Raw genomic sequence first — 12,294 nt, 5'->3', positions numbered from 1 at the left:
GACAGGACCAATGGATGGGTTTGTTTTGCTTGACTGTGCTTATTTGTTATAGGTTTTTATACACTTAGGTCCTTTTCCTTTTTTATATCTTTGGCATACAAAACTAGTAGTGGTACTGCTTGGTCATAGGGTGTGCATGGTTTTACAACCCATTGGACATAGTTCTAAATTGCTCTCCAGAATGGTTGACTCGGTATACAACTTCACCAATAGTACGTTAGAATTTAATTTTCCCACATTCCCTCCAACATCTGTCATCTTCCTCTTCTATCATATGAGCCAATCTGACAGGTGTAAGGTAGTAGCTCAGAGTTGTTTTAATTTGCATTTCTCTCATCAATAGAGATTTAGAGCATTTTTTATATAACTATAGATAGATAGTTTGTCTGAAAGCTGCCTATTCATAGCCTCTGACCATTTATCAGTTGAGGAATGGCTCTTATTTCTATAAATTTGACTCCATTTTCTGAGAAATGCAGTCCTTATCAGAGAAACTCACTATAAAAACATTTTTTGCAGTAATGATTACCAACTATGCGTATGCCTCCCTCCTAGTCTCCCGTTTATCCTACTCTCTCTCTCCTTTTACCCTGTCCATTCTTGAAAGTGTTTTGCTTCTAACTTTAACCTCCTCTCAACTGCCCTCTTTCCTGTCAGTTTTGCCCCGCCCCACCCACCCAGTTTGTTTGTTTTTAATGTGGGAAGGGAATAGAAGGAAATCGTGGGCTAGGATGCAAACGAGAAGAGAAGAAAGTAGGTCATTGAAGAGTCTTTTAAATGCTTGGAAGAGATGTTGAGAGGTAGAGAAAAGCAGGACAGCTTTGTAACTAACATTGAGTTTATTATATGCTTTAAGAGGAGGCTGTTCAGAATGAAAAAATGAAAACTTTTTAAAAATTCATATGCAGGCTCTTGACTTAAGAACAATTGACTTATTAACTATTGGATATATATGACCATAGGGAGTCTTAGTTCATAGAAACAACTGTCCTTTGTTCCTCAATGTAGAACACTTGCGGAAGTAACCAACATAACTGATCAATCCACCCTAACCCCCAGTCAAGGCCTCTTTCTGGTGAGGGGGCAAGGGAGGGATGGCAAAGGAACTGCTGTTGCTAAAGGAGAGTTGTCTCTGATTTGCCTAATTAGCACTTGAAATGCATTTTCAGATATTATGTAATAAGGATGATTAAATGTAGTTGAAATAGTGTTACTAGTCTTATAGGGGCAGCTAGGTGGTGCAGTGGATAGAGTACCACTGCAGGAGTCAGGAGGGCCTTAGTTCAAATTTCACCTCAGACACTTGACACTCACTAGCTGTGTGACCTTGGGCAAGTCACTTAACCCCAGTTGCCTCATCCTGGGTGATCTCCAGTCATCCTGATGAATATCTGGTCACTGGATTCAGATGGCTGTGGAGGAGAAGTGAAGCTGGTGACCTGCACAGCCCTCCCTCACTCAAAAACAAAAGTCAAGTACAAGTCATGTCATCATTTCTCTAATGGCGTGGTCTTCTTTGGCAACAAAGGACAAACACACACACTAGTCTTATATTTCAGATTGGGGTAGGGTAGTAACAGTGCCCTTGGAATCTGCCATCTCTAGCATTCATTTGGGGAAAAATAACATTCAAACAGAAACTAAAAGCTGGAAAGAATGTTAGTGATTACCCAGTCTAGTCCCACAAACTGTATTCCACATATTCCCATGTGAAAATGTTGAGGTGAACATTTTCCTTTAAATACTAGACATAAACCTATATTGTGCAGGGGCTGAGCTTATGATTTTATTAGTATAGGACAGAAATTGCTGTAAGGAAACTATGCCAATGCAGGTAGAATTGCCTACGATACCGAGAGGATGAGTTTCCTGGCCAAAGCCAGAGTGTGTAAGAGGCAGGATTTGAAACCAGGTACCCTTAATTCAAGGCAGGTTCTCAATATACCACACTCTTCATACATACCACATTCTCTTCATATGGGTGTGTGGATACACAATCAAAATACTACTGTGTAAAGCACATATTTCCATGAAAATATGAATATTTGCATATATAATCTTACAGCAGTTTGGGGCTCTAAGATGGGCCTAATTTCTCTATTCCAAAATTTTCCTGATCCTTTTTATTATCCTATGGCCCAAAACTGACATTTATGGGTTCCATCAATATATTTTCAGCCCAAAAGCATTCTATAGAAAACTGAATTTGAGAAATACTCATCCATCCCAGCTGAGTAGTTTACAAGACAAGAAAACAGACTCAAGAAATGTGACTTGCCCAATGTCACAACATATATTAATAGTAGAACCAGGACTAGAAACGAAGCCTTCTGATGGTCTAGTCTAGTGCATCTAAATTATATTCTCCTTTTTTCTCTTAAGTAACTTACAGTCCACTTTTTGAAGCACACTTGCTTTGCCCTGTCATCAGTGTCAAAAGACCATCACTTCACACAGATGGTAAAACATGACTGTTCATATTATCTATAATACCATAACCTCTTTATAAAGCTGAAAGCCTCACCGCTCGGACATCCTCTGGTAGGTCCTCATCAAATTCACTCTTCACTATTTTCTCCAGGGTGTTTATGGAGATCTCCAGAAGCTTCTCATGGTGATGGTTTTCTAGGTCACGGCACTGGGCCATCGTACACGAATGTAAGTTAAGCAAATAAGACCAGGTTATCATAATAGAATGGTTTGAGGTGACTACATGTGACAATGATGAAAGAACCAAAAGTTTACTTAAGAAGGACATTTTTGTCCCAAAAAGGAGATTCACTCACTTCAACCAACTAGGTACTCAGTTAAAACTCTTTGAATCTGAAAAACTGTTCTTTAAAGGAAAAACTACAGAGTTCAACAAACATTTAATAAAAGAGGCATTTTGTGCATCACCGTGGGATACAAAGATAAAACAATTCATGTCCTCAAGGAGTTTGGAGAAGAGAGCTAACATACACAAATAAGAATAATATGAAGCAATCTGAGTCGAGACTGAGTAGTAACAAGTGGAATATGAGGGAGAGCTTCATGGAGGAGGCAGTCCCAGAGGTGAGAACCGGAAGACAACAAGGATACTGAGAGACAGAGATGAGAAAAAAATCCATTTCAGGCATGGGGGCACAGCTCACATAAATGCATGAAGGTAAGAAATGGAACACTGAATTCAGGGAACCACTAGTAGGTCAGTTTGCCCAAATAGTTCCTGAAACAGAGTAACATGAAATAAAGCTGGAAACGTAGGTTGAAGGCAGATTATGAAAAGATTTAATTGTTAGCCTGGAGAGTATGTATTTTATGGAAGCATTTGGGAGCCATGTGCTTAGGGGAGTGCATTCATGAACAGTTCTGTTACATAGGAAGATATTTTTGGCAGTGGTTTTGGTGGATGGATTAGAGAGGGAAGAAACTGGAAGCAGGGAGACCAATTACGGGATTAATACAATAGTTTGAGTGAGAAGTAATGAGGAACTGGAAAAGGGTGATAGTCCTTTAAGACTAGTGGACTTATGTGAGAGAGATTATGGAGAGGGGGAGGTACAAGGAGGAGGGAAAGAAGAGTGAGTGATTACACAGAGGATATGAGCCTTTATGAAGAGACATGACGGCACCCTTAATTTGGAAGAAGGGTGAGTTTAGGGAAAAGGTAAATAAATTTTCTTTTACATATGTTGAACTTGAAATGCTTGACAGTACATCCCAGAGATTTCTGGCAGGGAGTTAGATGGCAATCAGGACTGGATATATGGAGATGATAGTTGCATAGAAAGCGACAGATAAGATCCTCAAGGGAAAGGTGTCCTAAGTGGATTCCATACTTCCAGTCTTGCCTCTCTCCAATCCATCCTTCACATACTTGCCAAAACAATCTACTACTAAAGCACAGGTCTGATCTGGTCACATCACTGCTCAAGAAATTTTACTGGGAACTGAAACTATCTATTTATCCTATCTCTAGGATAAAATATAAATTCTTCAGTCCATTCATAAATGAAATACTTAAGAACTCTGATTGATGCAGTGACCACTCGCATCTCCAGGGGACCCATGATGGAGTATGTTCCCCATCTCCTAACAGAAGGAATGGACTTGGTGTAGAAAGAGACATGTTTCTGGCTACGGCCACTGTGTGCTTAGCTATGCTTTGTTTTGTTGGGTTTTTTCTTTCTCTGGTTTTTAATTGGAAGAAGGGATGGGGGTAGGACGGAAAAGGGATGTTTGCAACAGTGATGCCAAAAAAGAAAGCACTGAAACGTTTTTTCAAATGGTGCCGAAGAAAATAGAAGGAAGTTCAGAAGAATGCACAGAGAATCAGGACAGTTTTAAAAGTAACATATGTAATTCATTATATGCTTCAAGAAAAGGCAAATGGTGTGAAATAGATATTCTTGATTTCATGTATGGTCCACTCTTTGTGTTTTGCTATTTGGAAATACTTTTTTTTAGGATGTTTAAATTCATAATTTAAAAATTAAATTCTCAAAAGAAAGGAAGCTATTTATAGTCTGGCTCCAGCCTACCTTTCCAAAACTATTTCACTTTACTCCCCTCGAGGCACTAAGTTCTACCCAATATGGTCTCCTTGCTCACCTCTATGCTGCTGCCCAGACTGTGCTCTCCACCAGGAGTGTCCTCATATCTGCCTCTCTGAATCCTTAGCTTCTTTCAAGTCTCAACGCAGTGTCACCTCCTATGGGAAACCCTTCCACATCCCCAAAGCTAGCAGGGGATGAGCCCTTGGAATAAATACAAAAACTGGGGTGGTGATGTAGTTACTTCTTCTTCCTCCCCCCATCCACTGAATAGAGATGTGGCCAGAAAGGCCGACAGAAGCTTAACTCCACTCCACTTTTAACATTCTAAACAATGTTCTAAATGATTTCTATATTTCCTTAAGCTATTTCTGACTCCTGATCTTTTTCATATAAAAGTACTTTGTGATGTGTATGCCTTTAGTTGCAAATATAGGTGCTACAACGGAACAGGTCATGAGATTGGAACAGAGAGGAAGACAAAGGAGTCCATCACATCTGTCTAAAAATGTTAGGATCTTTCTGAACTGAGGGCTCCAAACAAAGTTGAGAGAGAATCTCAATTACTGTCTTAAGTCACAATTTTTTATACTTCCTAAAAGGCAGAACTAAATTGGATCTGCTTCTCTCCCCACAACCAGCTCTCCAGGAGGAAAAAAAAATGTCTGCATAACATTGCTTTCACGTTTAATCTGCATCATTGATATTTTCTCCATAACTTTAAATCTGGGCGATCAGCAAAACAATAAGTCAGGATTTATAGTTTCCCAATTCTGAGGTGTCAGTGCTCATACTAACAATTTAACAGCTGACTTCAGTACAAGCTGGGTCCAATATACCCCTGAATTCCAGGGCAGTGACTGAAAAGTACGAACCAGCTGGGGAGGAAGAGGAGTCAAATTTAAAATTCCGAAGGTGGGGACGACTCCCTCATCTATCTAGAAAACTATCAGACATCATCACCCTGGTGCCTACCCCAGTGCCTTCTTGCACGTAATAGGTCCTCAATGAGTGTTGACTGATGGAGTGATAAAAGGAGAGAAAAGGACCCCAGAACTGAGCCTTTGAGGAACATTTGGGATAGACCTCATAGGTCCAGACCTTTATCTTTTCCATGGTATCCTTCATGCTCTGAAGTGCAAAAAATATTTTTAAAATTATAAACAAAACCACCCTATCTTCAAGTTGAAATTATAAGCCTGAAAGTAAATGCCCTTTCTATTGGAGGTCTCTAGTTCTAGTTCAAAAAACTAGTCCAAGGGAAGTGTTTTTCTTTTTTTTTTTTCTCATTACCATCTTTCAAAATCCAAACCACTGACTACAATGTAGAAATAACATTTAAATATCCACAAATAACATGGTACCTTGAGGCCCAATTAAACCTATATTGAAGGCTTTCTGCAGTAATACTGCCTCAGAACGTGTTGACTGATAGTATCCTAGTTTTTCAGTCAAACAACCATTTCTCATACAAAGGAATTCCTATCTCTGTTCTCCATAAAATGTTTAAGCATAAACACTTGTCTTCCTTAAATAAGTAAGAAAAAGGAAATATTTCTCTAGGAAAAAGTCTTTCTGGACCAGTATCAGAAGGTAGAATTTATTTCTATCTAATGACGTAGCCTTTGGAGCAGAATACAAAATGGCCCTTTTATAGCAGCATAGCAGTATACCAAATATAACCATCTGAGATAAACATAAAAAGTTGCATTTAAACTTCAGAGACTAGTTTAGAACTATTCATCTTTAACCTAATCAGCTGACTTCTATTTTCTTCTCAAATGGATCGGAGACCTCATCAATCTAGGAGTGATTTCCAGTGTCATAGATCACAATCGTAAGTGTCCATCCTGTGCAAGTCTTGCCCATGTTCTAAAAGTCCACCATGTGGAGTCCACTTTTAAATGGAAAGGTTAATTCTGACAAATCTTTGGCCCATGGTTGATTTTTGGAAACAATTCAGAGTCACTTGAAACTACCGTGGAGTGCCAATTAGGTGGGACAAGCAATCATTTTGATATGTCATCTGGAAGCAGCAATGGTTGTGCCTGTGTGTGCCTATTGATACTATGCTGACTCAGAACGTCTGACCTTGATGTGAGGAAACCATACTGAGCTAGTCTTCCCAAGTTTAGTTTGTTTCTGTTGGCTGAGTGCTAGGTTTCGTACCATACAAATGGTTTTTATTGCTGTCTTTTGCAATTTTAATTTTGTGGTTTTTAAGAACAAACATTATTTCAGGGAAATGTAGAAAAGTGTACCTGTTAAGAGAGTATGCTTTACCTACAAATGTATCACAGAAGCTACTGTGAAAGTCTCCAACTTTCTGTATTACTGGCAAGGGCAACACTATCTTTCTGGTTTCCCAGGTTTGCAACCTCAACATCATCCTCAACGTCTCTCTTTCACTCATCCCACATAAACAATCACCTAACAAATCTTGTATTTGCTTTCTCTACATCTCTTTCATGTGTCTCTCCTCTCAAATAACCACTACCCCATTTCAGGCCTTCATCACCTTGATTAGACCACTGCAACAGCCTTCTGATTGGTCTCCTTGCCTTGGTTGTCTTCTCACTGAAATCCATCCCCCACACAGCTGCCAAAGTTATTTTCTTAAAAATTAGTTTGGTGTAGGTGTGACTATGTCACTACCCTCACCTCCCTTTTCCTCCCACCCCCTCAATAAACTCCAGTGGTTTCCTGTTACTTTTAGGATTACAAGTCCTCTGTTGGGCTTGTAAAGCCCTTCACAACTTGCTCCCTTCCTACCATTTCAGTATCCTTCCACTTGGCTCCTCTTTGTACACTACAGTTCAGTTCTCCTGGTCTTTGCATGGATGTGACTATCCTTTATAACCTTGAACTCTTAGGATTCTTGGCTTTCTTTAAGATTCAGCTCAAGCATAACCTCTTCTAGGAGGCCTCTCCTGGACCCCTCAGCAGCTAATGTTATCCCTTCTAAGGTTACCTTCTATATACTCTTTATTTAACTTCTATGTACTGATTTATGTATATTGTCTCCTCTGTTCAAATGTGAGCACCTTACAAGTATAATGGGGGACTCTCACATGAAGGCCTCATCGTGGGAGCAGGCACAGTAGGTTCTACCTGGTGTTGACCCACAGAGATTCTGGACCACCTTCTTCTGGAAGTGCACAGTGACGCAGAATGGAGAGTCCCAGCTCTCCACTTCAGAGCATGCACAAGTGTTCTGGGACTGTTTCCTGCCTATGTCCTGCAGTGAAGAAAAGCCTTTAACTGGCTGCTGAGCCAGAACTGAACATGTAGGAAAAAAGACTAGTCAAATTCATTTCTCACTTCCCTAGTGATAAAGAAGGCATGAACTGTTCTGGCTTCCTGATGAAGGATGCTGAGGCAGCCCCCACGTGGCTTCTGTGGCTGTTGAACCTGTTCTTTCCTGTTCTGAGATAAAGGAAGGTTGAGGATAGGGTGAATGACCTTGTGTACTTGCAGAGAAGGTCACCAGCTAGAGCTGTGCCATCCTTGAGGAGTGACCTGAGACTCAACAAAGAAATGAGCTGATTGGGTAACCAAGGTGGTCATGTCCTGCAAGCCTGTCCAGGGGCGAGGTCATACTCAGGAAGTGAACCCCATGATGGGAGACATGCGTGTAGCATTTGTTTAATTATGCGCCCATTCTCCTCAGGGTCTGACGAATAGAGGGGAGGGTATTCCCCAATTCTGGGATATATGTCTGTACTTTTGTTCTTGCTGTAACTTCTCAGCAAGTATTCTTATAAAAAAAAGTAAAACTGATGTTAATTGGTTAATCAGTATTGAAGAGAAATCAATGGTTAAATTGAGAGTAGGAAGCTCAGCAATGCTATTCAATCAGGAGCTATTAATAGGCCCTGAATGATTGGTACTGTGGGGAACACAATGGAATAAGCCACCACTGCCTCTGCACAGGGCGCCTCTAGAACCCTTGTAGGGGGTCAGGGAATATGGACGTGTGATATAGATGCCTTCTGGGAACCAAACTTTCTAGTGTGAGTGAGAGTTAGGATCAGGATCTCAGAAAAGTCTGTTAGGGTTACATAAAGAATCATCCTGGCCCCAAAGAAGAGATGTGAGAAGACATCTCCCTTTCCCCACTCTTTTGTGGAAGTCGGGGACTATGGCTATGAAACATTGCATATAACACCAGAGTTTTTTGTGTTGATTGGTTTATGGAACATTTCCTATTCTTTTAAAAACAGATTTTATTGATATCTCTTATTTTTACATGGCCTGTATTTCCTTCTCTATCTTTCTCCTTCCCCTTTCCAGAGAACCATTACACAGAATTTTCCAAAAAAGATGAAAGAAAAAAAGAATAAAAGAAAAATTCAGAAAAACTGACATCATATGCCATGTTCCTACCCTCCCACACCCTGCCAACTTTGAGCACTGCACAGACCTAGGATGAGGTATCTCCTGACAGATCTTCTTTGGTGCCAAGCTTATCTTTAGAATTTCCTAACATTCATTTTCCACTGTTTTGTGGCGGCTGTTCTTTCTGTCCACGTTGTTCTAGTTATCTTACAGATCGCTTCCCCTGCTCAGATTTCTTCCCTTTGCATCAGTTCATGGACATCTCCCCATGCTTCATCATATTCATCATTTCTTACAGCACAGTCATACTCCATTACATGCATGTATCACAGTTGATCTAGCCACTCCACAATCAATAGGCAGCTACTCTGCTTTCAGTTCTTTGCTATCACAAAAAAAACCCCCAAAACCAAAACGCTGTGTATAGCAGATCTTTTAACGGTGGCAAAGTATTGAGAACTGAAGGAATTTCCATCAGTAGGGGAATGGCTGTACAAGTTGTTGTGTGTGATTGTAACGATATACTATTATGCCATGACAAGCAGGATGTTCTCAGAAAGACTTATATGACTTACATAAACTGACGCAAAGTGAAATGAGCAGAACCAGGAGAACACTGTACAGAGTAGCAGTAATGTTATATGATGGAATAACTTAACTATTCTTAGCAATACAATGATCCAAGATATTCTGAAAGACTTATGATGAAAGGTGCTGTCCATCTCCAGAGAAAGAAGAGATAGAGCCTGAATGCAGATCAAAGATACTTTTTCTTTATTTCTCTTGGGGTTTTTTGTCTGTTTTTTCTTTCACAGCATGACTTACATGGAAATGTGTTTTCCATGACTACATATGTATAACCTAGGTCAAATTGCGTTGCCTTCTCAATGAGGGGAGGTGTAAAGAGGGGAGAGAATTTGCAACTCAAAATTTGTGAAAAAGAATGCTAAAATTGTTTTTATATGTAGTTGGGAAAAATATTAAATTTTCAAAAGGCTGTGATAAATATATTGATATAGATGGGGCCAGGTACACCCCTTTGCAGTGGAATTGCTGTACAGGCTATGGATATTTTAGCAACTTCGTTTGCATAATTCCAGATTGCTTTCCAGAATGGTTGTACAAAGTCACAGCTCCACCAAAAATGCATTAGCTTTCTTTTAAAAAAAAAAAATTGGGGAGCCAAGATGGCGGAGTAGAAACACACAAATACGCTAGCTCCAAACCCACAGCCCATGAAATATCTGTAGAAAAGAGCTGCCAATAAATTCAGGAGCAGGAGAAGCCACAGAACAGCAGAGCGGACAAGATTTCTGTTCCAGAGAGCCTAAAAACCTCTCGCAAAAGGTTCTTCACGCTGCGGACGCAGAGCAGAGGCCAGCCCTGCGTTGGCTGCCCAGCGCCGAGAGAAGCAGATCTGAGCAGGCTTCAGGGACAGAATCTCCAGCAGCCATGCAGGTCCCTCCACCCACAGGTGACAAGGGTTGGTGAGAGGGTCTCTTCGGCGGGTCGAGAGAGGAGTGGGGGGTCCCCATGACTCAGGCCCCCTTGGGAGGCACCAGTGGAGGTGGAAGCAGACCGGGGATCCCCAAGCAGGCAGGAGCCCGGATCCATTGTTAAAGGTCTCTGCATAAACCCCCTGAGGGAACTGACCCCGTGAGGCAGCCCTGCCCCCACCCGGGCAGCTGAACTTGATCTCACACTGAATAGCAGCCCCACCCCCGCCAAAAGCCCTGAGGCTGGGAAGCAGCATTTGAGTCTCAGACCCCAAGTGCTGGCTGGGAGGATCCGGAGGCGAGGTGGGTGTGAGGAGAATATTCAGAGGTCAAGTCACTGGCTGGGAAAATGCCCAGAAAAGGGAAAAACACCAAGACTATAGAGGGTTACTTTCTCGGTGAACAGGTTTCTCCTCCCCTCCTTTCTGATGAGGAAGAGCGGTGCTCACCATCAGGGAAAGACACGGAAGTCAGGGCTTCTGCATCCCAGCCCACTCAATGGGATCAGACCATGGAAAAGCTCAAAAAGAGCTCAGAAAATTTTGAAAATTATGTTAGAAAGGTGGAGGAAAAACTGGGAAGAACAATGAAAGACATGCAAGCAAAGTATGAACAGCAGGTCAGCACCCTGCTAAGGGAGACCCAAAAAAATGCTGAAGAAAATAACACCCTGAAAAATAGGCTAACTCAATTGGCAAAGGAGGTTCAAGAAGCCAATGAGGAGAAGAATGCTTTCAAAAGCAGAATTAGCCAAATGGAAAAGGAGATTCAAAAGCTCACTGAGGAAAATAGTTCTTTCAAAATTAGAATGGAACAGATGGAGGCTAATGACTTTATGAGAAACCAAAAAATCACAAAACAAAACCAAAAGAATGAAAAAATGGAAGATAATGTGAAATATCTCATTGGAAAAACAACTGACCTGGAAGATAGATCCAGGAGAGACAATTTAAACATTATGGGACTACCTGAAAGCCATGATCAAAAAAAGAGCCTAGACATCATCTTTCATGAAATTATCAAGGAAACTGCCCTAATATTCTAGAACCAGAGGGCAAAATAAATTTTGAAAGAATCCACCGATCACCACCTGAAAAAGATCCAAAAAGAGCAACTCCTAGGAATATTGTTGCCAAATTCCAGAGTTCCCAGGTCAAGGAGAAAATATTGCAAGCAGCTAGAAAGAAACAATTCAAGTACTGTGGAAATACAATCAGGATAACACAAGATCTAGCAGCTTCTACATTAAGGGATCAAAGAGCATGGAATAGGATATTCCAGAAGTCAAAGGAACTAGGACTAAAACCAAGAATCACCTACCCAGCAAAACTGAGTATAATACTTCAGGGGAAAAATTGGTCTTTCAATGAAATAGAGGACTTTCAAACATTCTTGATGAAAAGACCAGAGCTAAAAAGAAAATTTGACTTTCAAACACAAGAATGAAGAGAAGCATGAAAAGGTAAACAGCAAAGAGAAGTCATAAGGGACTTATAAAAGTTGAACTGTTTACATTCCTACATGGAAAGACAATATTAGTAACTCTTGAAACTATTCAGTATCTGGGTACAGGGTGGGATTACACACACACACATGTACATGCATACACACATAGAGACAGAGTGCGCAGAGTGAATTGAAGAGGATGGGATCATATCTTAAAAAAAAATGAAATCAAGCAGTGAGAGAGAAATATATGGGAGGAGAAGGGAGAAATGGAATGGGGCAAATTATCTCTCATAAAAGAGGCAAGCAAAAGACTTTTTAGTGTGGGGAAAAAGAGCGGAGGTGAGAGAAAAACATGAAGTTTACTCTCATCACATTCCACTAAAGGAAGGAATAAAATGCACACTCATTTTGGTATGAAAACCTATCTTACAATACAGGAAAGTGGGGGATAAGGGGATAAACAGGGTGGGGGGGGA

At 40.7% G+C, this 12,294-nt stretch overlaps 1 protein-coding gene across 2 annotated transcripts in view; it reads right to left on the bottom strand.

Moving 5' to 3' along the window:
* The window catches only part of DRC3 (dynein regulatory complex subunit 3), a 107,301-nt gene that overhangs the window by 22,284 nt on the left and 72,723 nt on the right, over positions 1-12,294 (bottom strand). For both annotated transcript variants that reach the window (XM_072650170.1, XM_072650169.1), the window contains one exon: positions 2,525-2,648. In XM_072650170.1, coding sequence (XP_072506271.1) covers positions 2,525-2,648 — 124 coding nt within the window. The remainder of the gene's footprint in view (positions 1-2,524; positions 2,649-12,294) is intronic.

This window comes from Notamacropus eugenii, chromosome 3 (assembly GCF_028372415.1).
Source record: "Notamacropus eugenii isolate mMacEug1 chromosome 3, mMacEug1.pri_v2, whole genome shotgun sequence".
In the NCBI taxonomy this organism is placed as follows: domain Eukaryota; kingdom Metazoa; phylum Chordata; class Mammalia; order Diprotodontia; family Macropodidae; genus Notamacropus; species Notamacropus eugenii.
Note: the sequence above shows the minus strand (reverse complement) of the source record. Positions and strands in the feature narration are given on the sequence as shown.